General features: G+C 38.2%; 1 protein-coding gene across 5 annotated transcripts in view; it reads right to left on the bottom strand.

Moving 5' to 3' along the window:
- LOC122658407 (serine/threonine-protein phosphatase 4 regulatory subunit 3A-like) overlaps window positions 1–26407 on the bottom strand; it is a 78087-nt gene extending 51680 nt beyond the window's left edge. The window contains exons 1-7 of one of the 5 annotated variants that reach the window (XR_006332437.1): window positions 26110–26405; window positions 17752–17832; window positions 17536–17635; window positions 17350–17434; window positions 17214–17263; window positions 17063–17128; window positions 2309–2388 (exon numbers count right to left, since the gene is read on the bottom strand). Coding sequence is in view for 4 of the 5 variants with exons in the window: in XM_043853352.1 (XP_043709287.1) it covers window positions 2309–2388; window positions 17063–17128; window positions 17214–17263; window positions 17350–17434; window positions 17536–17635; window positions 17752–17832; window positions 26110–26154 (507 nt within the window). In the remaining variant the exon portion in view is untranslated. Of the gene's footprint in view, window positions 1–2308; window positions 2389–17062; window positions 17129–17213; window positions 17264–17349; window positions 17435–17535; window positions 17636–17751; window positions 17833–23067; window positions 23113–26109 lie in introns of those variants that run through there. The other 4 variants (XM_043853354.1, XM_043853352.1, XM_043853353.1 and 1 more) reach the window with 4 other exon arrangements.
- Between the last annotated feature and the right edge of the window lie 563 nt (window positions 26408–26970).

Raw genomic sequence — 26970 nt, forward strand, 5'->3', positions numbered from 1 at the left:
AATATGAGTTTTATCTAAGAGTTTTGGTGCTGTTGAGCAGTGCATACGGGATTGGTATCCCAAGCCTTATTTCTTCTTTTCTCTTCGTCTCTGTTCTTCATCCCAAGAAGATCGATCTCATCTCTCTTCCCTCCCCTTCCATCAATCTGATCTCTTCCCTTAACAACGCAGTTGCTTCCTTCATCTCAGATCTGATCACAGAGTTGATTATTGGGCATGTTTGCATCTGAGATCCTTAATCTGGATTTTCAGATTGCATCAATAGTAAGCAAGTTCTTCAGAATGGTGACATCCAAACTACTCCAATGGGACAAAACAGTAACACAAGGCTGAAATAGGTTCCATTAGACTTAGGCAGACCTGCCAGATCTACATTAAATTCCACCAAGAAAACAAAAAACAGCAACAGTTATAAAAGCTTACAACTATAACCACCTCTTTCGTTCTTAATAAAATTTTGTAACTTGTCAAAACACACACACACAAACATATATGTATAAAATCTTTCTGCATCAGTTTAACCCCAGATAGGCAAGAGACATTGGCTATTGGAAAACTATTACAGCTCGAAGATGAGTTGACTGGCATAGGTGACACAAGCCTCATTTAGGAATTAATCAATGTATCTGCCTAAATGATAAAAATTCAACAGCTGAATCAAAATTAACAAAAATTAACAAAGTTCTGTCCTCAATTCAAAAAATATAGAACTACAAGCATTCAAAAATTATATCAGAACTCAAGACTGCAAAGAGAAATAAACAGGAAGCTCCATCAGCAAGCTAATCATCAAGGTTCAGCCAGTGCCAACAGAATTACGTGATCTACGACAATAATCAGACAACCTGATGCAGGAGCAATCCCTTGGATCGACCCAAACCCGTTGGGGGCCCATATGAATACAAACCGGATCCAATTTGGTTTTTGGATTCAGTAGGGATATCTTAATTTATTTAGATTTTTATTAGTTGGATTTATCTTGTAATTTTCTACTTTTAGTTTTATTTGGCTAATTAGTGATAGAGTTTATTTAGGAGTTTATGAGTCCCAAATAGAGTGAGGTTTACTTTCAGTTTCAGATTACAATTAAGAGTCTATTAATTTCATCTGTAAATATAAGGTTGTAACCTACGCAAGATTTAGATTGGAATGAACTGATCGTTTGGTTGAAACCTCTTGTGGATTTTATTGCTCGCCCCTCTTCTACTTCTTATTCTTCTTCTATTATCTTCTCTTTTCTACTGTTACCTCCTTATTTAATCCCACTTTCTATATTACATATTCTGTTCATCTGATTTCATGTTCGTACACTGTTCAAATGGAGAAATCAGAGTCCCGACCTTTGCAAACCTGGTAGAGCTTCATCGGTTTGGCTTTCCTCCCAGATTGATAAAAAGAAATCCCAAGGTCTGTGTTTCGAAACTCTTCTATCGGAAGACTAAACCCAGAATTTAGGACTGTTTCATCCCTACCGTAAGATTCAGTTGCAGACTTTGATTCTTACCTGGTTCTTTGATCTATCGATTTGGTTGTCAATCATCTCCCTAGAATAAGTAGTAGCGATACTCTCCCTAAATACCCAACTCGATCCAACGTGTATTGGGAGAGATTTCTTTTCCAAATCGAGACTGGTTTCCACTTTTGTTGGTTGAGTACCGTGAGAAAGAAGATGAGTTCCCCTCTTTCACAATTTAATTAGATTCCTTATTTTATTACCCCACTTTCCCATTTAACCCTTCCTTTACCCCTAAGTCACTCATGTCCTTATTTTTATCTTACTTCCAATTTTACCCTCTCACAATAAATCTTATTTACTTCCTGAATCTACCAATTTACCCTTTCGAGATTCCATTTTATTACAAATTTGCCATTGCTTCTTTTACTTGGATTATAATTGTTTGAGTGGGCCCACAAGCGATCCAAAACGGGTTTCGGAACCCCTGATCCGCATCGCAACCATCATTGGAGAATTTATGAACTGACAAAAGATATTAACATGGCAGAACCTGAAGAACTTATAAAACGAAGGCATGACTAAACATTGCAAAAACAATTAAGGCACACAATCTGTATCCAGAGAGAGAAGCTTTCAATTAAGAGAAGGAAGAATTGTCACCATTATTCCATCATATAGAAATGCAAAGACTTAATCCATTTCATTGCAAGACACAAGGCAAATAGAGATCACTTGCAAGAAGAAATAAGAGATCCACCATGCCTACTCAAGCAAAAGAATAAACCAATGATAAAACGCCATAACATAATGGAAAGTAAACTAATGAGAAGAGAACAAGATGTGTTAATAAACCTTCAATATCAGAGGAAGTGTGGATAGGTCAACCGCTGGCAATTCCCTCAGTTCACTATTGAGGCCACGAAATGATTCATCTACAGAATTAACCCCACAAAAAAAGGTTAAATGGTTAGGCATAAAGCCATGTTCCACACAAATGATTTGGAAGATAATGAATAGAAGGAACAATAACAAAAATCCACAAATTCTAATAATATTATTCAGAATAAAACAGGAGACTAAATATTAACAAAACCACACTAGAAGAAATATAAGGTTAGTAGGTTAGGGAGGAATAGTGCATTCAACATACTAACTTGCAGGGCATAGGAGAAGATGGAAGTCTGATGTTTTATAGATGCATCAGGAGAGGCTGCAACTAGCAAGGAATCAGTGGCTAAAGCCATTCAATTCAATAAGTGTTTGGCAGCACTGCAGGAAATGACTAACAGGCAAATACTGATGCAAATAAAACACAAAAGTGGGCTTATTTATTGGGGGGAAAAAAACTTGGGCTGGGTTCTATACATGTTGGCGTTTGGTCCAATGGGTTTTTATTGTAATTGGCCACTTTAATGGACCAAAAATATAGGTAGGAGGAAAGCATAAAGGATTTCCTTTATTAGTTAACCGAGTTAGAGCTTTGTTTCTTTATTTTATTTATCATCAAGTGTTTTAGTTAAGGTTGGAATAGGTGACAGGTCTCTAAAAGTCCAGCCTTTTTCAGTCTCTTCCCTCTATTATTTCAATTTCCCAGTTAGGGTAAGCTACCTTAACAGTTCAGGATTGGTTTAGGCCTTTTTTTCCCCTCTTTTTTGAGTTTGAGTCTGTTTTTAAGTCTTCTAGCATAAGTTTGTAAGGGGCTACAGCCTTGTACAAGAATTTGAGTAATGATTTGGCTTTGCCTTGGGTTCGGTGGTGATTCAGAATGCTTCCTACAGCGGTGATTCAGTAGGCTCCCTGGTAGTGATTCCAGGAACCCTTGGTGCCGATTCCACCCCTGCAGATCAGGTGGTGATTCTTGATTATATCTTTTCTATCGTTTCTTTTACTTCTTTTCTATTTCAGTTTCGGTTTCAAAAACCAGGAAAACAAATCCTCTCTTTCCCATCAAATCCAACTAGGATTTGTTGAATCTTCAGATTCTTCTTTTCCTACTTTCGATTATTGGTTATTGAACTGTTAGAGCCTTAATAAATCAATGATTTGACAACCCATTTTGTCCATCGATTCTGAAGTTGTTGGGCAATCCTTCCCCAAGTAAGATTACTCCATAAGTGTGAATCTGATCATCAGATTTTGATCATACTTTGCAGAACTCTTCTACACTAAAATAAGACCCTTCGACTTGATTTTTGGCCAAATCAGACCTACCATTATTAGTTTTTTTTCAAATCTAGTTTATCCTTTTTTTTTCTGCGATCCTGCCGTAAGCTGATCTCCCACTGGATTTAACTGGTTCTGTTTTAGCACTGCATTTCATAGTTGCCAGGGCGGCGCCTAGACGTCCAGGGGCCTTGGTTGCCTAGGCAGGCACCTTGGTCACTGTTAAAGTGTACTGTGAGGGGGAGTCCTCCTACTTGTTAAGTCATGGGAGTTCATCATAAGAGTTAGTTTGTGATAAGTCCAGTCAAGTCATTGTTAGTTAGGATTATTTACTTTGGTTGTAACTCGACTCTAAGCAGGTTTCTTGTTTATTATAAGTTGTGGGACTGGGCCACGATAAGATCATTCTATTTGAGTTCCCTATGGGCCCACCCAATTACTAAATAGCTCAACTCAAGGATTGAGTGGCAGAACCGTAAACATCTAAGAGTTAAAGGGGGAGTGACATGGCCGTAATTAAGAAGAGGGTCACTTGATAGACACAAGGAGAATTATTATTTATTAAGCGGGGACAAACTAGGAAGAAAAGATAATTAATAGACATGAAGGCATTAGAGACAAAGGGAGGGGTAATTGTGGAAATAAAGGAAAAAAAGAAGGAAACTAACAAATCATGGGGAGGGGAGAATGTTGTCTTCAACCTCCAGACAACATAAACCAGCAGCAAGGAGGACTTGGTAGAGGAGAAGTGGTGCTTCCTCCTTGGAGCTCCAGTCAACTCAGTATTTTAGATGAAGAATACAATGGAAATCCCTATTGAATGCAAGAGGCAACAATCTCATTAACCAACTACTTGAGCAAATAACAGTGGCTGAAATGCAACCCAACGGTAGGTAAGGAGCAAGCAATATTCCCTGATCTCAACCTCACAACAGGGGGCTTTTCCAAATCTGGAAATCAGAAAGATTGGTCACTACGTTGAGTATGAATATAAAAATATATACCTCCAAACCTCAGGCCAAATGGTTCAGGTGTGAAGGAACTCCAACAACTTTAATCTGCTCTTAGTGGTAACCTACAGAACCAGAGGTGATCCCTGGTTTGATCACATAGCAGCAGGTTGATCTGGGCAATAAAACTCTGGAGCTTGGATTGTTTTAATGTAGTGGTTCCAGCACCCAATTTTGAAGGTGAAAGGCTTTATGGTGGGGGATATCGCTTTGATTCTTTGGGCTGTAAACTACTGCCTAGAACAGGGTATTCACAGGTAAGGGATAATAAAAAGAAAATAACAAGAAAGAAATAGAATGAAGGAGGAGGTATCACAGGGAAGAGGGAGAAAGGGGAAGGGAAAGAGCACACACTCACAGGCCACGCAGGCACAGCAGACTCAACTTTCAATTCACGTCTTCCATCTGAAACTTTCAGATGTAGATCGAAGCATGACGAATCCCCCCCCCCCCCAAAAAAAAAAAAAAATTAATTAGTGTTCACGAGAACAATGCCGCGAGGTACTATTCATGCGACACTGTTCATGCAAACAGTACTTTGGTGCTGATATGGACAGCTGGCTTAGAGGAGTTAATTTTAGGTGTTATTTTTATTATTATGACAATTATTTAGTTTCCTATTTGAGTTGTAATCCTAATTGGGAATCCTAGTTTGACTCAAGTTTCTATCTTAAAGGGGTGATTTATGTATTGGGTAGTTTCTATTTTTAGGATTTTTATTTTATTCCTAGAAGTTGTCTTAGGTTTTATTATAAATATGTGGCTGAGCAGAAAAGGGACACAGATTGAAGAAAAGAGAGAGCTATGGTTGAAGCTGTGAGAGGCAATGACGGTGAGAGGCCCAGGGTGAGAGAATAAGAGGCTGAGAGAGCCGACCCCATCCCCTCCCCCCCCTTCCATATCCTCTTCTTCTTTTTTTTCCCTATCCTTTTATGTTCTTCTTTCATATGTAAACAGAAAAGAACAATAAAAAAAATTTAAATTACTCAATTTTATTCTTCCTTATTTTATCGATCCTGCTGCAATCGATCTCCCACAGGTTTTTCCCTGGTTCGGGGTCAAGTTTGCATTACTTTCGATGGTTACAAGTTACAACCTTGTATTCAAAGAGGGAAATAAAGACTCCTAACTAAACTCTAAAACTGAAATATAATGGAACTCTACCACTACATAGCCTATTCAAATTCAAAGTAAAACAAAAGATTAAAAGATAAATCCAAATAAATAAATAAATAGACTACTAATATCCAACAAGCCCAAAGACCCAAATTTGGACCCGTTCATCTCCGTCTGGATTCCCAAACAGGTTTGGCATGAACCAAGGAACTGCTCTTGCATCACTTATTCTTTCTTTCTCCTTTTTTGCTTCTTCATAGATTCTGATTTATTATATTTAGTTTTGTCACATGGTAACAGAGCAATGGAGAAGAAAAAGATAAAGGGAGAAAAAAAAATGAAACCCTAGTTGAAAAAAAAATTGGGTTTCTTATTATTTGATGAATATTGATTCTGATGGAAAGGATTGCTGATATGAGTTTCTTCCTTTCCTGCGGACATGGCTGAGCATCTATGGAGTATTTGAAGGCTGTTTTACACTTTGTGGCTTGCGGTACCGCTGTTGTTATTTTCTCTCTTGCGCACGATGTTTTTTTGCCCTGATGGAGATTAAATATGTTGCTGATTATATCTTCAATGTTGAACTGGTGAGTGTTCCTGCTGGTCGAGTTGGGAACTGAGTTTACCTTCACGGTGGTGTTGTAGATGAGTGACCAGGTTGGTTTGTTGGAGTCTTCCTCCTTCCTCCTTGCTCCTATGCTCTGTTACTACTACCGCTACTCTGTTGGGTAGTACTTGCAGCTCAGATATTGTGCTCGAACTCTCTGAATACCAACCCAATCAACCTAGGGTTTTTGGAATTAACTCACCCCTTTGGATGACCCAAACACTAGATGTATGCTCCCCAAACTTCCCCTGCAGTGGTATCAAAACCAGCATCCAGGCCTGATTTTAATGGTTCCATTAGATCTGATTTCAAAAAGTTATTTCTCACCTAACATTCTATTGTTGGAATTACTATCGCCCGGAAATGAGAGAGTCGGGAATTTCTTACTAAATCCTAAAGTATCCAGAGATTTGGAGTTGTGAGGAGGCGGCGGCTACCACCGAAGTGAATCAGGTTACCGCTGCCCTGCTTCCTGTATCTTTCATGATATGTTATTTTAGGGTGCTCAATTACTTTCTTGCCCTCCTGTTCACTCCTTATTCTAGTTTTGTCCTTATTTTATTTTTTCTTCCAAGTATGTCTCTACTCGATAAATAAGAATCCCCTTGGTGTTCTAACCCCTTTTTATTTACCAAGTGACTCCTCTCATATTGGGTTAATTACAGTTCTGCCACTCCTCCTTATAAGCTTTCAATAAATTACAGATTTGCCATTGTTCTTTACAGTTAATTCCAGATTCGCTTTCTTTCTCACAATTAATTAGTTCTCTGCGACTACTGTTTTACCTCCTTAATTGGGCTCAAAGCTTCAATTTATTTACGAAAAATGCCACTAACTTGATCTTTTTGCCGTTCATCACTGGGATGGGCCCATAGCAAACCCATTGCTGCTATGATGTTGTTTCTATGCTATTGTGATGTGGTCGGCTCACTGTATGATAGCTTTGACGAACCCTGTGGCTTACTGTTTGCCATAGCTTCTCAGCGATTGGTGTCTATGGTTAAATCTGGGATTTATATATCTACAATGGTGATTTATAACATTTGTTTTGGTTGGAAGAATGCATATTTATGGCAGATGTTCTTGGTTATCCGGTTTATTTGCTGTTGATACCGGTTGTTACTGCAATATGATAATGGGTTATTCTTTGTTGTCTCCCCACATTCCTTGTTTGTCCACGTGTAGTGCTACACGTGAGGGTGAGATTGAAGATGAATATTATCTGCTCGTGTCATCTGCTTATTTGTTTGTGTCACATGCTTGAGTCATCAGCAACATATTTTATTATGAAGATGGTTATTTGTGGTTCCCAGCAACCATAGTTATCAAGGCGGCGCCTTGGCGTTCAGGCGGTATGGTAAAGGCCTGGCGTGAAGCCGCTTAATGTAAATCACTAAAGGCATGCGCCATGGTCTCCAAGGCGTCCATCAGGCGGCACCTTGGACGCCTAGGACGCCATATTGACCAAGGCATCTGCCTAATTGTTTTAGTTTCTTTCCTTTTTTTTTTTTAAATAGCTACATTTTTGTTTTTGGTGTATTCTCATTCGAATTTTACTATTTGATGTTGTGCATGTTTTTAATGTGTGAGATACATGGGATCAACACTTTAAGTAAAGCAAATCGTGAGAAGGATTCACTTCAACTTCAACTCCTCCATTCCACGACCTTCAAGCTACTAGGTCAACACTTTCGGACTTCCTCCTCCATCCGGCTGTGAAAGTGAAACCAGTCTTCCTCCTTTGGACTTCCTCCAGCGGCTCACTCAACTCACGGTATGTATTTGTTTTTTCCTACTCTTCTTCTTCTTCATCTCTCATTGTGACTGAGAGTCTTGAGACACATGGCACTTCTTCTTCTTCATCTCTCACTGTGACTAGAGTATGAGACTCACGGCCTCTTTTTTTCCCCTGCTGTTCTGACCTCTGCTCCTCACCGTGACTGAGAGTATGAGACTCACGGCCTTTTTTTTTCCCCCCTTCTTCTCCGGTAGGCGGTAACCATACCCATTTTTTTCCCTTTCTTCTTCTCCGGTAACCATCTCTCATTATACCTCTTTTTGGTGTATTCATGGCTAATGGCTTCCTGCTTCTGCAGTGTGCTTCTTCTTCTCTACTTCTCTGCTATATTTTTTTTTCTTTGTAATGATTCATGGCTTCATGTTGCTGCTTCTTCTTCTCTACTTTTCTGTTTTAATTTTTTTTTCTTCATAATGATTAATGGATTCAATGCTTCATGCTGCTGCTTCTTCTCTACTAACATGCTGTGATGCTTCTCTGTTTTTTTTTTAGGTAACAATGTAACATTGTAACATGCGGCCGATTGCCTATGCTTCAACTCCTGCTACTGCTTTGCTTTCTTTACTTTTCTGTTTTATTTTTTTTATTCGAAATTGATTCAACTCATGCTGTGATGCTTCTTTTTTTATTCGAAATTGTGTGTTATGATGGTTCTTATTTTAGTTTTTTTTGGATGAATAAAAATTTAATTACTAAAATAGTATAATTGCATAACAAAATAAAAGAAATAATTAAGATTAAGAAGTAACTAAAATAAGAACCATAAGTATATAATTGATATATTAAAAAATTAATGATGGAATGCGATTTATACCGCTTAAGCGCCGCCTAAGCGCTGAGTAAGCACCTCGAACGCCTTGGATCGCTTAGCGCCTTGACAACCATGCCAGCAACCTTATGCTCTGTTATGTAGTTCCCCACAACCTTATGTTGTGCTTTGTGGTTCGCAACCAACCTTATGTTGTTATTTTTAATTTAAAGCCACCTTATGCTATATTTGTGGTTCACAACCTCCTTGTGATGTTATCTGTGGTTCGCAACAACCTATGTTGCTCTTTATGTCGTGATTCGCAACAACCTGTGTTGCTCTTTATGTCGTGATTCGCAACAACCTATGCTGTTCTTTTATCCCTGGTTCGCAACAATCTATTTTGCACTTTTATCTATCTTTTTTGTGAAGATTACTACTTGCCTTCCTTGAGAAGGGCTAATGATGTTGTTGTTGTTGCTATGATATTTTGGTTTGTGGTTGGTATTCTCTACTACTTATTTTGTTCGTTGTTATCTGGATTTATTCAACACGAAGATTTTCTCGATTGTTGTTGCTGATTGTAACGAAAGATATTACTAACCAGAATCAGACGAAGAAGAAGAGACGGGAGAGAAAGGGGAACTGTCTAGAGAAGTAAAAGTCAATTCTAGCAGTAACACCCACCCCCAAAAGCCTTCATTTATATCTGAAAGAGTACGAGCAACAGACTCCTATTTGTAATAAGAATCAGAAATAGAAACTAGTTACAACTCAAATGGACTAATGTAGAGACAACTCCTAAACACACTAAGACTCCAAGACACCAAGTCACGATAGAAGGGAAAACCCCCTATATCGTGTTACAATAATGAATTAACACTCCTCCTGATGCAGATCAGAAGACTTGTGTTCGAAAGAAGAAGTCAAAGCTGTCCAAGTAGAGTTAATAGTAGTTAGTTTTATAATTAGTTTTTTATTCCGGATGTAATAGTCATGTGACTACTTAAGTGGTCACATGACCCTTTATATTTAAATTTTTTTTTTTTTAAGAAGTCAAGTGACTTTTAAGTTGTCATGTGACAACTTATTTGTCACCCTTAGAGAACCGGCTAGGCTAGTTTAAAGTCTATTTAGTAGTCACGTGACCACTTTAATTAGTCACATGACCTATTGTTCTGTTGGCTATGTAACAGGGAATTGGCTAGGGGGCCTTTTAGTTTCCTAGGCTGAATAGGAGTATGGCCTTTGGCCTTATAAATAAAAGCTAATTTCGTGGGGCTCCTTTACCTCACAAATTTGAGAAAAACTCTTTCAAAGCTGTTGTTCTGCAACTTTCGCTTCATTGCTGAAGATTGTCTTCTGTTTGATCAAGGCTGGTGGGATTGATGTTTGATCCAATCAACACCTTGCGGTGTGAAGCCCTAGTGGTTCGTTCTAGCTCTCTTGTTCTTCAACATTGTTCAAGTTTTTCAAGGATCTCTCGTTCAAAGAAGCTGCTGTCCAAGAAAGTCTGCAACAACAGTAAGTTTGAATTATCCCAAACCCTAGCCATTCTTCTTCTAATCCTGTAAACAACCAAACCCTAGAATCCCCCCTGTATCTTTCAACCTTTTCACACCCATTCACTGCCCACACCAATCCAGCCATAGAAACAGCCCCATTCTTTGATCTGATCTCCCTCTCACCTATTGGGAAACTCGATCCAAGTTTGGATCAATTCTGCCCATCCAAACCCTAGTATTTCCATTCCCCTCTCTTTTCCAAAACCCTAACCCTAATCACAAAACCTTGCTACCGAGCCTATAAACAGTCACTGGTTTGTTAACGGTTAATGTAACCTTCACTGGAAGACTCCTACTTGCTGCCTAGACCAAACCCTAACCCCAATTTGACCAAAATCACCTATTTTGACATAGCCGAACTACCTGTTCAGATCAGATCCTGGTTATTGACTCCTAGTTTGATTATTCAAACCTAGGACTACATTAAGTGGTATCAAAGCCATGACTGATGGTGAGCAAACAGCGCTGCCCATAGCACCCGACCTTATGGCCAAGGCTATCGAGATTTCTCAGTAGCTACAAGCTGACCAGAAAGCTATGTGTGTAAGGTTGCAGCAAATTGAGCAACGTCAAGTTTCCAATGAGGGATAGTAATTTACCACTATCCCAAACAGAGGTCTTAGATAAAAAAACTCCAATGATAAATAGAGAGTACAGATTACTACGGACCAAACAACATCAGGTTGTTGTAGACCAAATAACCAAATAGACAGTGTAGGTTACTGTGGACCAAATAGGCAATATAGGTTACTGCGGACTAGACTGGCATTATAAGTTACTACGAACCAGACAACATCAGGTTGTTGTAGACCAAATAAATATGAATCGTTGCTGGATTTCATCTTCACAAATAAAGTTGTTGATGAGGACACGAACAAATAAATAATAGTAGTCTTAAGATAAAAATAGTCTTGAACTGATGACTTGAGTAGATAAGAGAATAATAATGTTCAAACTCCCCCTCGCATGTAGCATTAAACGTGGACAAATATTGACCACCAATAATCAGCGTCTCAAAGGATGAGTATCACACAAAATCCAATAATCAAGAGTAGCGTTGCAATAAGATCCCTATAACATAATCTCTAGTTCACTTGTTCACGGTAGAAATAATCTCCATGCAAGTAAGATCCCAATAAATAATTTTCAATCTCCCCTCACGGAAGCAAATAATTGTCATGCAAGTGCCAATATTTAAAAATTGGAAATCCCAAACTAATGTAATCGAGGGCCCACCAAAGCAATAATATGGCAAATGTATATGTCCAATGGCAATTTCATAATTTTTTTGGCCACACTAAAGGAACCACCCAAGCAAAAAATATCAAATACTATAATCCAAGGTTCCAAAACCCAGCTTGAATGGTGTATGGGGTCACTCAAGAGCCTGACTAGGTCAATGTTTAATGGTACCCCCAAACTTAAAATCAAAGAACATAACCCAATTAAGTAATGGCATTCTGGTAAATATCAAGAATGGATCAGGATTTCTTTGGAAGAAATACTTGGGGTAAAAAAAAAGGCAAGGTAAAGCAGGTAAGGGGAGTCCTACATTGGTAGGAGACCAACTAGGAGCCAGTAAACTAGGATCTGTTATGAATAGGTGAATTGGCTAGGTCAAATTCGGGTTAGGGTTTGGACCGAATGATATAGGGGTAAGTGTGGTTTTCTGGCTGGTTTGGTCTGGGCAGAATTTAGGTTATGGGAATGTTGTTCAGTGATGGAGGGATGTTGTGGTTTGAATGGGGTAATGGGAAAACAGCTTGGTTCGAGTGTTCCAATTGGGCAAGAGAATACTAGATCCAATTATATGAAAATATTGTTAGCTGAATGGTTTGTTAAGAATTTTGGGAGATGGGATGGTTTCAAGAGATGTGTGGGAAAATTAGGGTTTTGGGGTGGCTTGGAGGATTAGGAGAAGAATGGGTATTGATGGGATGATTCAAACTTACTGTTGTTGCAAGGACAGCTCAGTTGGTTAGAGGATCTTGAATAATTCTTGAGTTTTGATTTTGAAAATTGAAGGAGATCTTCAAAGAACTTGAAGGAGAGCTTCAAAAGAACCACCCGGGCTTCACACCGCAAGGTGTCGATTGGATCAAACACCAATCCCACCAATGAACCACCCGGGCTTCCCACCGCAAGGTGTCAATCAGATCAAACATTGATCCCACCAGCCTTGATCAAACACAAGACAAAAATCTTCAATGGAGAAGAAGAACAGAAAAAGCTTTCATTAATGTCAAAATTCGTGTTCCATGCTTGCCCACCTTACAACCTTATATAAAATACTCAAAAATAGACTTCTACTCTAAAAAGGAAAGGCCTAACCCAATCCTTAACCTATTAGGTAACTTAACCTAACTAGGAAACTGAAATACTAAAGGAAATAGACTCAAAACATGGCTGGACTTTTAGAATCCTAATCCAGCCCAACTTAAATAACAATTAAATAGTCACATGATCACTTAAGTGATCACATGACCACTAATCATATTATAGGCCCATAAAAGTGGCCTATTACATAGAAAATCCATGAGGATCAAAGGCCCAACATGTATATAACTCAACCCTAGATTTATTACTAATAAAATAAGCCCATTTGGGTGATGAATCTGCATCAAAGGGGACCAACATTAAGTGGAGGGTCCAATCTGGAAATAAAATTAAAGACAAAGGTAATTCTAGTAATAGAATCAGGTTGGGATGATTTGAAATAAAAGTTTAGAAAGCAGGAGTTATATGTAAATTTGTATAATCAAACCTTAATAAAGTACCTTTCTTCTTCCTCTCGACAAGAAGAGGAAGGCGGTACACCCAGAATTGGTTTCAAGCAATCAAACCCAGCCAAATCATCTCTGAAGGATTCAAAACTCCAAAGGTAATTAAGTACTGATCCAGCTCCTCTATGAAATGCAATCCACTATCAAGAGATTCAACTGCCATTAGATCCACAGTAGCTGATAGAAGTAATCGCTGGCAGGACCAAACCCTGATATCAGTTTGGTTCCCTCAACAGACAAGGAAGGGGGGCTTACGCCCCAAGTTTCAGATCAAACCAACTTCCCACTGGTGAGTTTGAAACAGACTTTGGAACTGATATTTTACCGCCAGTTGCAAAACAAGGGTGTATTGGAGCAGTAATGCGACAAGGAAGAAATAGGAGATGAACAAAATACCATTTGAAGAACAGCAAAATCGAACAACCATCAAGAATTGACACCATCAGCAAACAATAGGAGAGAAAATTGATTTGGGCACCATCGTAGCAAGTCAGAAAAAAGAGCAGCAGGAGAAAAAAAAAAATTTAAAGGGAGAATGTTTTCTGTGCCGGGGCGCAGGCTGCGCCCAGACACATGGGGGTGGGCGAAATGACCACCCTGCCCCCCTGAATGGCAGGCCCATGTGTCTAGGCACAGGCTGCGCTGCGGCACAGAGAACATCAGCCCAAAAAAAATACAGCAGAAATCAAACACACGATTTTTTTTTCTCATCATCACTCTGGTACCATGTTACAAAAGATATTACTAACCAGAATCTAAAGAAGAAGAAGATAAGAGATGGGATAGAAAGGGGAACTGTCTAGAGAAGTAAAAGTCGATTCTAGCAGCGCCCCCTCCCCCCCCCCCAAAAAAAAAGCCTTTATTTATATCTGAAAGAGTACATAGCAACAGACTCCTATTTATAATAGGAATCTTAAATAGAAACTAGTTACAACTCAAATAGTCTTACCTAGAGACAACTCCTAAACACACAAAGACTCCAAGACACCAAGTCATGATAGAAGGGACAACCCCCTATATCATGTTACAATAATTATCAATGATGATTGGTCTGCTTGTGTTGGCATTTCTACTGGACTGAAGTTCTCTGTGTGGTCACTGGCGTCTACGACTGCTATATATGTTCAAGATTGGTTCTGTTGTTAATATCTATTCTTGTTGTTCCAATCTGGAACCTTTGATAAATATGCTCCAGCTTGATGGGGAGTGTTAAATTGTTCCATGAGAGGGAGTTGTCCTCCTTGTTAAGTTGTGGGAGTTAGTCTTAGAGTTAGTTTGTGATAAGTCTAGTTTTTTTTTTTTTTTTTGGATGAATAAAAATCAATAACAAAACCCCAAAGAGGAAAAGAACAAGAAGAGAATACACAAGGAAAAGAGAGAGAGAGGGAGGGGGGAGGGGGGGGGGAAGAGAACGAGCCTCAGACCCTAAGATAGGGGCCCGAGAGAACGAAAAGGAGAATCGCCTAAACCCCTGGAGACAACAATAAGCCTGATAAGTCTAGTTAAGTCATTGTTGGTTAGGATTATTTACTTGGGCTCTAATTTGACTCTAAGTAGGTTTCTTGTATATTATAAGTTGTGGGACTGGGCCACGATGATCCTATAGTGGCTCCAGGATTCTCTCTCTCTCTCTTTTTCATAGATTCTGGTTTATTATATTTGATTTTGTCACAGTAACCTTGTTGGTGTCGCCTTGCGACGCCATGACAACTATGCTGCACTATATACGACCTTTTTCAATATTGAAGGCAGAGACCAGTCTCCATAGGCTGAGATGGAAGCTTCCATCTGGAAGGAGGGGGAAAGGGGGTTAGATGTAGCTCTGTTTTTCGGTGTTCTGGTTCCAATTGGTATCTGTCACTTTTTGTGTTTTCCAAGGAAGTGTTTCTTCATTAGGGATGGGGCAGATGTTGGTAGTGAGCTATTACTGTTCCTTTTTCTACCCCTCTGTATTCCTGTATCTTCTTTTTCTTTTTCCATTAATGAAATTCTTATTTGTTCTTGCCGATCACCAAAAAAATAAAAGTAAGGTGAGACCATATTGTAGGTTGCATTAATGTACTAAAGATCATCTAATCCTTTGTGCCAAGCAATCATAATACGCCTTCAAAGAAAGAAAAAGATAAGGGCCATTGTCTCCCTCCAAATTCTAGAGTAATCCCTCTGTGGCCAAAGCTATAATGCAATTCAAGAGCTACAACCTTTCATCTCTCTATCCAAAATTCATCAAATTGAAACAAATATCAAAATTGTCAAACTAAGGGTTTCAGTCAATTGACAAGGGCAAACTAAAACACTAAATAAGAAATTTTGAGCAAACTTGCCGTAAACTAATGGAATAAATATAGGGACAGTTATGAACTTAAAGAGAATAACAAGTTTTCCGAAGTCTGATAGGGAGGACAAATCAGAAACTTAAAAATTAGATGTGAATCGGTTAGAGAAATTGATATTACATAATAAAGGAGAGTAAGTAATTACTGATGAAATAATAAATTCATAATTTTTTTCTCTGGCCAAATATGTGGTGCTATAGGACAGATATGGGGTAAGAGAAAACAAGGCCAACTGATATAAAGTGATAAAAGAGAAAGGGAAACCTGGGTTCACTGATTTGTTTCAACATAAAATAGAATCAGAACATCAGGTCAAAAGCAGAAGATAATAAGCTATAACCAAAATTGTTAGAAAGAAAATAGAATGGAAAGCAGTGAATCACCTGCGGAAGAAACAAAGAAGACGAAGAGACAAGAAATTTAAAGATTGACTAACCTCAACTGATAGGAGTCTCTCTACCAAATAAATGATAATTGACCAGAGAGCACTCAAACCAGAGAAGAAGTCAATTGTTGAAAAAGGAGATAGAAAGACAGCTACCACAATTGCTAATTTGCTATTATGTAGCAAACTACCAAAAACCAAAAGGACTTTATCCGACTCTGAAAATCATGTAGAAACTGAACCTATTCCCTACCCTAATAACAATCTGAAACTAAAAACATAGCTTCAAGAACCAAAACTAGTCTAATCAACCTTTAATGCAAACCCACTACAAATCCCTTATACTAACTAAAATATCCAATTTTGAGCCTATTCTTTAGGCCCATTACAATGAAGACCATAAGAATAAGAGGCTCCACTCATATGCTATGTTAACCCAATGCTTATTTGGGCTCTCTAAACCTTCCTCTGGGTTTAGGATGCTGAATTTGATCAAGCCTATGCAACCATTTGGGGGCTTCATCAAATCCTAAACAAATAAGCTCCTTAAATAACAGTCCTAATAAATCATTGAGTTAATGTTGGCAGTGAGTATCTTCAATATTTTCTGCCATATAAAGCATTTTGTTCATGTTCAGGTAAGTTAAAGGCTTAATTGTTGGCAATCACTTTTAAGGGTTTTGGATTCCAAGGGTTAAAAGTTAAAATGAAATTCTAAGAATACCATTAAGGCTAATTTATTATGGAGGGGATCTAATAGTATATAAAGTAGAAAGCAGAAGGAAGTTTTGTAAAAATCAATCTTTAGGCCCTTCTTTTTCAATGACTGCTTGCATTCCCCCAACAGGCTCAAACAATGATCAGAGTATCTTCCTGCCATCCTTTAAGCCACATGTCAACAATTGCTTCAATGCCAACAACAACAACAACAAAAACAAACTCAGCCTTATCCCAACTTAATGGGGTCGGCTACATGGATCCAAACAAAACAAAATAGGGGAAAACAGAGTTCCAACCAAAAAGGGAAAGAAAGTTGGGAGAAGAGGGATGTGGATTCACAAATGAAAAAAAAAATCCAAGCTCAGAAGGAATTACCATTGGCCTGAGATGTCCCAGATGTCTCCAATGCCTCTGTGGCTGAGCGATGACCCATCTCAAGGTCTATAAAGAAGTTCAGACATAAAAACAGTGAAAAGAACAAATAACAAGCAGTTCATGGATCAACAGATAAGAAGTGGATACTTACTACTGAGTGTGTTAAATTGCATATTTCTCTGCACACTGCAAATGTGGTCCCTAAGTGTTTTAAAGAAAAAGGTTATATGACAAAATAATGGAAATAAACTAACAAATGAAAATATTTGAAAGAATTTGATAGTCACCAGATGTAGGAGCACCCTGCAGTCTCTTGAAAGCTAAGAGCTAACTCTGTAGAATACTCTGGATCACGCCAAGAGATGATAGTACCTGGAACAACAAATAAACTATTCCACATTAGTAAGGTCATTCTGTAATGTAAAGACTATAACAAAAGGTAATTAGTGATATGGTGTAGCTAGAAAACTTACCTTCTTGCCGTCGATAGATCTCATCAGAGCTGATACGATGTGCAAGTATTGTCTCGTTATCTTCCTCATCAATGACAAAGAGACCAAGTTCTTCTGATCTCTGTTGAAACAATTTCAACCAGTCAGCACTCCATTTGACAGTTGACGGAAAAAGTACCTTCCGACTTAAATTAAGAACAGCTGGAAGAATAAAAAGCAACATAAATGTTGACGAACCTCCAGATAATCAACAGTAACATGTCCAGTTCCACGGTCATCCCACTTTCCATGCTCATTCAGACGATAGACCTTGACACGCTGCAAATTTGGAAGACTTGTCAAGGAATTAAATAAAGATTCTAGACATTGAGGGACAAAAACTTCCACTCCGAGAGAATAAGCAGCAACCATGCAACAGAAATCCCAGCGGTTTTCAAGGATCAAGCCTAGCAGTCGCCTTGCTGCCAAGATGTTATTTTATTATTTTATTATTTTTCTTGCGTTTTATTCTATTTCCTATATTTTTTATTGGTTTTGTGTATATGATTTTTATACACTATGATACACCGAATAATTTAGAAACAAAATAAAATAAAAATATATAGAATTTTATTCCATTTCTTATATTTTCATAGGCTGCTTGTGTACATTATTTTTGTACATTGTGTTACATAGAATCAACTAGACCAAACAAAATCGAAAGAGGCTCAAAGGAGAAAATGAAACCCTTGACCTCCTGCTCCAGCGACTCCTGTGCCAGTTCCTTCGATGATGATGAATCGCAACCACGAACTCTGCTCCGGTGATGGACTCCAACCTCGAATCTTCTCCCAGTAAGTTCCTTTTCTTCTAAGTTCAGAGGAGAAAATGAAATGCTCGACCTCCTGCTCCAGCAACACCGGCTCCTGCTCAGCGCCTCCAGTGCCAATTCCATCGATGATGATGAATCGCGACCACGAACCCTGCTCTGGTGACGGACTGTGACCTCAAATCCTTGCTGCGATATTTTATTTTTTTTCTTCTTCTTTCGATTTTTTTCCCGGTTACACTTCTGTTACTCAATTCTGTTACCTGATTCCTTTTCTTTTTTTTTTTAATATTCTTCTTCGTCGTCGTCTTCTTTTTCCCCTTTCCCTGCGACACTTCTCTGAAGAAGAAAGGAATCAGGTAACAGAATCAACTATTCATCATCATCGAAGGAACTGGATCGTCTTCTTTTTCCCCTTTCCCTGTGACACTTCTCTGAAGTATTCTTTCTTCTTCTTTCAATTGTCAATTGTTTGTTGCAAAATTGATCTTTGTGTTGGTTCCCCTTTCCCTATGACACTGCTATGAAGAAGAAAGAAATTCTGATCTCCAGATTTTTCTGAAACAAAGGCATTTGTCCTTTTAAAATTTCTGAAACCCCATCAATCTTCTTGCTCTGTTGTGTTTTTTTTTTTTCACTCATTTTTCTTCTCATCTTCTTTCGTCTTCTTCTTCTATATCAGTGGCAGTAGTGGTGGCTGCTGGTGGTCTGGCCAGTGGCTGTAATTCTGTGGTATGTGATTTTGTTATTCAAATCAAATTGTGCAACTGTTAGTATAAGACACGTAATTTTGTCATTTTGTGGTTGTATGATTATGTAGTCTGAGATTATTTGATTTTGTGTTTCACTTATTTTGTAATGCTGTGATTATATGATTATGTAATTCCTTGATTATGCAATTCAATTGTGCAATATAACCTTAACAGCAGCATCTAGGTTCAACCACTCATACACGCCCAGGGAACCTAGGCTGCAATATAACCCTTAACACAGCATCTAGGTTCAACCACTAATACACGCCCAGGGAACCTAGGATGTTAAACTAGCATATATTGATTGAGTTTCCTATGGCTGTAAAGTGCAATGGGCTGTTTATTTATTAATGTATGTGTAGCTTACTCATTTTTGCATCATTAAAAAAGTAAGGGGAAATATCATCCTCCTCCCCTCTAAGTATCCATTATAACAACCAGGTACCCAAGTTTTGAATAATGATAATGCCCTCCCCTACTTTTGAAAGATTCTATCAACCGTACCCTAAGTGGCTAACGCTGTTAAAACAACAGTTTAAAAGACCATATTACCCTCCTTCTTCTATCACTGTTAAGTGATGACATCACCCTAAAAATATTCATTTAAACCCCACAATGCCCTTGTTTTTATGATATTTCAATAGTATCCCCTAACTATATCAAAACCCTAAAAACATCTCTAGAAACCCTAGTTTCTCCATCTTGAGTAACAGTCGCCACCAGCACTTCCGTAGCCACAGTCACCACCACTTCCATTCTCCTCTTTTGAAACCATTTTCCAGATTTGATCTATCAAAAGCTTCTGTTAAAGCATCACTATTATTTATTTCTTTTCTTTTTTTTGTTACCACTTCTTTGATCACTTGTCCTCGGCTTCGATCGACATCTACGGACTGCCCAACATCTGCTCTCAATCTTCCAAGTTTATCCATTTTTCAGCTAATACTAATGTAGCCAAGGTGAAATAAATCTCACTTAGGACCAGGTTCTGTCTTAGGGCTGGCCCAATGGACAGATTAGGGTTACTAGGGCAGAAGTTAGGATTAGGAATGGGAGATTGAGTTAGGGTTTATTGGATAATGGTCTGCAGGTTTTTAGGAGTCTATTAGTATAGGATCTAACTAGGTTTAAATAAGAAATAGAAATTCAGATTATTAGGGTTAGGGTTTTGGGTTTTAGGACTAAAGAGGATAAAGGGATCTAGGGTTTCTAGAGGGAATCAGCCCAAGAGCTTCTGGCCGAGTGTCACAGAGGTAGGGAATAGGGTTCGGCTGAAGTATGGGATGATTTGGATGGCTGGTTAGGTCAAGGCAGGTTTAGGGTTGTTGGGGTGTAATGGAGAAGAGAGGAAATTAGGGTTTAGTTGTTGAGATGAAGGCTGCAGGTTAGGTCGAGTGGAAGGTCTGCTGTGAGGGATCTGTGGTTAGAAGTTTAATGAAAACTGATGGTCAGATCTGTAGTTACGAATCCTAGTTTAAATAGGAGTTGCAGATTTAATGGGGTTGAGGGTTATGGAAATTGATAGAGGATGTAGGGCTGGGTTAGGGAACAAGAAGGAACTAATTAATTGCAGAATTCTGTGACAGCTTACTTGTAATAGAACTTAAATGGCAGCAACTCGAAGAGCTTGATTGAAGAAGAATAAGAAGAACCTCCCGATCTGCGAGATGCAAGGAGTCGCTGGATTTCTCCAACCCTAGCCCTTGATATAACTCACAAGGGGTCTTGATATGACACACAAGACAGAGAAGCAGCAGCAGTCATGGGCTCATGGCGGCAGCAGCAAGAAGAAACAAAATTTCAAAACATAATAGGTGGGGGAGCCTCCCACGATTCTACTATTTATAATAATAAAGGGGGGCCAAAAGGCCTTACAAATAATCAATCTAAAGCAATCCTAATCAGATTAGGAGTTGGGATTCCTAATCTGAATCCTAATTATAAAACATAGAATAGACTTATACTCTAAATAGGAGTATAAGTGTAAACAACTAAAACAAATAAAATAAAATACTAATCCCTCTAAAATCCTGGAGGGGAACTAAGAAGATAAGCCATGAAAAGACTGTTTTAACCCTAGGCTAAAAGAACAAACAAATAAAAAGGCTCCAACGAAAAATCAAAGAACAGCCAAATTAATCATCGTTTCGGCTTCTGCATCAAATACCCAGCACAAAACTTAATATGAACACAAAAAAATCACTTAATTAAGCCAATAAAAATCCGATCTTTATGATCACGCTGTAGTTTATGGCTGTCAACTTCTAAGAGAAGTCTTTTTCTAGAAAGTGCAGCAACAACAGAGGCAGGAAAAATGGAAGCATCATCAGCAAGAGAGAGAGCTGTAATTTTACTTTCCCTCTACTTTTCTCCTGGGTTCAGCTCTGTCTTGGAAAGAGGAGAAGATAAAAACAACCCAAATATCACTAAGATTCAGAGGTTGGAATGAGTAATTTAGCATATTGCCATATTCTATGTGAATCCTCAACCTCCCATATGAGAAATAAGAATTCATTACTTTCGGTTAGTTTCCTTTAGAAACAGAGAGGAGCAGAGAGGGAATAAATCAGAAAAAACACTAATGATTTAGATCTTATCAAAGAAGCAATTTTGTGGGCTCCTCGGCCCTATACAAAAAAAGGAAAAAAAGAAAGCAGGACAAAGCTTGCAAATGGAAAACAGAGCTGAGGTAAGGTAAGTGAGAAAAAAGCTTAATTAATTAGCAAAAGCTTGCAAATGGAAAATAGAGCAATAGACTCTGGAGATCGAAAAGTTTTCTTTTCACCTACGCATCCAACCGATCGATTGAGAGAGATCCATCATATGAACACCAATCGAGCTGCAACTTTGGGCGAGTGATCTCCACTCATATCCCTCATGATTCCACCCAACAATAGACCCGAAGATCAAGGATTCAAGTAAAAAAATCTCTGGAAGTTAGGTCTGACAGTAGAGGAAGACCTAGCCTGATTTGCAGATTTGGTTTTCCAATGGAAAGGGGTTTCGGATCTGAGATCAGGGGATTTGAATCGCATATGAAAGGGTAATCTAAGCCAGTAATATTAAACCAAACCAACCCAAGATGGCAAGTCGGTGTTCATATAGGGTGAGGAAAGAGCATGAGTGGGGGCGGTGAGATGACTTGCAGGAAATGAGAAATGTTTGGCATTTTGGCATAATCGAGGGGGGGGAGTAATTTACTCTCTTTTTTAATATATAGGCTCACGGTAATAGCAGCCATGGTTGCAGAGGAGTGGGGGCGGGTGGGGTTGCAGGAGGAAGAAGAAGAAGAAGAAGGGTATGAGGTAAGAGATGAGGGTATTATTGTCTTTTTCATTTTAGTCTCTTGTTATTAGGCGTAATATTGGAATATCACATTACATAAAGGCATTTTGGGGTTTAACTGAATATATTAAGCCTGATGTCATCATGTAATCACTTAACAGAGTTTTTTAACGGAATGGGTACGGTTGATAGAATCTTTGAAAAGTAAGGAGGGCATTATCATTATTCAAAATTTGGGTATTGGGTTGATATTATGGATATTTAGGTCGCCTAGCCACCGCCTAAGTGCCTAGGAAGGACCTCGAACACCTTGAATCGCCTAGCACCTTGACAACTATGCATCAAGCACACAAAAAACCAGTAGATAAAACTCGACTCTCTCATATTGCAGGTCTTTTTTTCCCACTGGACATGATAGAAGCATTCATTCAAAGACTCTGAAGATCTACAGGGCATCAAAAAATTTAAAATAATAATCATTAAAAATCATATTGCAGGATTCTTTGGCTACCTCCAGGGTTATCAAATACGATAATAGCAGAACAAGCAATGAACGAAGTCAACAAAACCACACAAAAAAAAGGTGAAGCAGCAGCCTTGAATCAATTTTGTTTTTTGCTTTTTTAAAAAAAACAAGGATTCTTATAGGTATGGAAGTAGACATCATACATAGACTACTATCCTAGGGACCAGGCCTAACTTATTAACTTCCACAAGTTCTTTCCAATTTGCTTCCATCAGAAGCTTAATGGATCAGCTTCTCAAACAATCCAATAACTTATGCATTAAAATTTCTCCCTGTGAACGATACTAAAATATTCACATGCAACAAATGTATTTCTTAGAAATTGGCAGTGAAGACTGTACACATATATTCTCTACATCAATGAAGTTGGATTGAAAGAAAGTCAACATGTATCAATTATTTTAAAAAACAAAAATAAACTAAAAACATAAGCATCAGTCAAAAACGTGTCAACTCATCCAAATAAAGCTAGTTAAACCCAAATTTGATATTCCCCTAACCTCATTTTGCAATGCTCCCAAATATACAAGGTAGTATCCCTTGGAAGCCCAATCACCACAATCAAAACTTATTATGAATTATAAAATGAGTTATGGTAATGGTCATATATGTAAAAAGAAGGGTCTGAATTATATTATCAGTTCTGGTAATGCTCATAAATGTAACAAGAATGTACTTTAGAAATGAATGGAGGAGACATGGAAGAGAGAAATCCCAGGTACAAGAAACCAAATGAAAGGCTGAGAATTAAAAAGCTAAAATTTGGAGTAGACATACCATCTAGCTATATGGCTTAACAGAGAGGGAAGGTTTGTAGAGAAAACAAAAGCACAATATCAGGAGCCTCAACATCGACACATTATACAACAACAACAAACCCAGCCTTATCCCAACTTAATGAGGTTGGCTACAAGGACCAACCAAAACAGATACCATTCAATAAGCAGGCATACATTCTAACTAAGGGATTTTTTACACCTTTTCTTTTGCTTTCCTCCCATTTTCTTTTCCCATTTTTTCTTCAGTCAAAACAACCAACCAAATGGATATTTGGATCTAATTGGCATTAGGCAGCTATATTGAATTAATGAGTACTAACATCTAAAACCCCATCAGTCTCTTGACACATTTATTGATCTATAAAACTTTTCTAGTTGCGTATTAGAATCTGTGCCTACTAAGAGTTTTGCCAGTGTATCTTAAAGTTCGCAGCATATCCTGATGCATCTAAAGACTAAACATATCCAAGATAAAAATCTTTAGAGTAACTTCTGGATACTCCCATCAATTCAGATTCTTCAAAGCTAGACCCTTCCCAAGCAGAGTACTGGGGACAAACCGAATCAGACCACTTTTAGCCTTGAACTGGCTTAGTAACCTCAATGATTGAAGACAGGCTATAACTTTCCATGGACAGAGCACGTGGCAGGTTGTGGGTTAGAAGATCTAAAAGGCCATCATGCATGATTGAGTTCAAGCGAAGAGGTTCCAAATCTGGAAAATTCAAACATTTTTAGTTTAAATACTCCAAAAGTGATGATTCTTTTTCCTGGACCTAGCTGATCTAAAAGCCTACTAAAAGGCCATCATGCATGATTGAGTTCAAGCGAAGAGGTTCCAAATCTGGAAAATTCAAACATTTTTAGTTTAAATACTCCAAAAGTGATGATTCTTTTTCCTGGACCTAGCTGATCTAAAAGGCCATCATGCCTGATTGAGTTCAAGCGAAGAGGTTCCAAATCTGGAAAATTCAAACATTTTTAGTTTAAATACTCCAAAAGTGATGATTCTTTTTCCTGGACCCTTAGAGCTAGCTGATCTAAAAGCCTACTAAAAGGCCATCATGCATGGCTGAGTTCAAACAACAAGGTTCCAAATCTGGACAATTCAAACATTTTTAGTTTAAATACTCCAAAAAATGATGATCATTTTTCCAAAAGATCTAAAAGGCCATCATTAAACTCCTTCTTCCCCTGTAAGCTGTAACAATTTCATAGATCTTTCGATCAACTATGAGTTGAATATCTTCGCCATGCTGCTCAGTGAACTATTTTCTCTTGCTAACAGTAACTGAGGGATTGGTAGGTCAATTATTTGCTGACTATGTTTCTAAATAAAATATATTACTTAAAAAGAATAAAAGAAGACCAAGATGAGGAGAATGATGGTTGATGATAAAGTATATAGAAGGCTTTCAGAGCTTCCTGTCACAGAAGGACAACAATAATCCTTCAAGAGTAGCATCCATTATCTCATTGGCTACAAGCATCACATGGGCCATAAATGGAGCCAAGTTGGAGCTGAATCATTATGCACGCCACCTGATGTATGCAAAGCCCTTTCATATGATTTTTTATTTTAATAAATGCCTTTGCTGTAACATTAACACACCAATAACACATTTAACAACATCCATAGCCACATTCAGTAAACCACCCTACAAGTTGTACTGTACAACACTAACCCACTGAACCAAGTATAACAGCTAAATCAGGCAACATCCTTAGGTATGCTCTAAGAATTTATAAGGTACTATAAAGTCTCCCTTAAAATGCTCAACCAACAAACCAGAAAATATCATTTCTTTACTGACTTCATCTTCATCCATTTTTACACCCAAAACTCAATACCTCCACAATGACTAACCGCTCTCCCTACTCTCTGAATTGCTTCCTCCAGAACCTTCAAGGAACTCTTCAGTCTTATAACCTTCTCCAATAACATCATTTTATTTTATCAGCACTTTTTTCAAGCTTAACTACAAAATCTAACCGGGAAGCTGATCAAATTTCCCATTTTTTTCAAAAAAAAATTTAATCATCACACATAAATAACCTTGTGATCCAATTTATAATATCTTCTGCGACTATACAGTTCCGGCAAGGGAACGTAACAAACTAGAAGAACATTAATTAAGAGTAGTCATAATTGAATTAATATCAGCATAACCTCCCTACCCAGATACCAGTATCGAATAAAACAAGTGGATATGAATTATGAAACGAGGAAGTATTATATTTAAGATTCTGGATAGAGAAGATAGCTACAACGCCGGGCTAAAAGAGCTAGAGCTCAGTGTTGAACATTTGTCTTGTCAAAATCGAGCTCGCGTTTGAAAGGGAATAACGAAAAGAGAATAAAACTAAAACTTCCACGCTAGGGCAACATCAAAATCGAAGAATTTAGAATAAAGAAAGTACCAAACATCATCGGAAAACACTTACCTGCATCGAATTCGCGACAGCCGTGGTTTTTTCTGGGGCACCCATCAGTCGTTCCTCTCTCCTTCTACTGAATTTGTATTAAATCCTTGTCGGTATTGAAAAAAGTATAAGAAGCTATAATTGGGGGATTGAATTAAGAACTTTAGGTATAACTACAGAGCAAAGTGGCGGGAGATTTTAGTTTCGGGGATCAACAGAGAACCCTAACCGCCATTAACGTCGGAGAGAACCCTCGGTTTTCTTAGCTCCCTTTCTCTCTCCCTTTGTTCCCTGTATTCTTTCTGTGCACTTTCCCCGCCTGTCGATAAAATACCGAGAGATATATAAAGCGTACAATTCCCATAATGCCCTCAGTGGTTCACACACTAGATCCCAAATATCATCTCTTCATACTCAATTTGAGAAAAATTTTGTTGCTGGTTTCGAATATGTCAATCACAGTCAAAATGTCAAACCATATAAATCTTTCTGAACTTGTAACTGCCGCTACTCGTCCCTGAATCGCCTTCGATAGTTGAAATCAATGCCTAACTCTATTTGCCGTCGAATGTGCATGACTCCAATCTCTGCCGCATGTCTGGGCACAAATTTCAATTTAAGAACCCGTTTGGGAACACTTTTGTTTCATGTTTCTAATGTTTTTCTGTACTACCGAATCTACCATTTGAATTCACCGATCCGTTTTTCTGTTTTATAAAAGCAAACCAGGTAAAAAAAACACTTAAAACACCATTTTGCGAAACAACAAAAACCATTGTGCCCACTTGATAACCTTACCAGAAACTGTTTATGGTGTTTTTCCATTATGAGAAATGGAAAAACACCTAAAAAGTGCTTGATAAACAGTGTTCCATAGAAATT

This window comes from Telopea speciosissima, chromosome 4, assembly GCF_018873765.1.
Source record: "Telopea speciosissima isolate NSW1024214 ecotype Mountain lineage chromosome 4, Tspe_v1, whole genome shotgun sequence".
Taxonomy (NCBI): domain Eukaryota; kingdom Viridiplantae; phylum Streptophyta; class Magnoliopsida; order Proteales; family Proteaceae; genus Telopea; species Telopea speciosissima.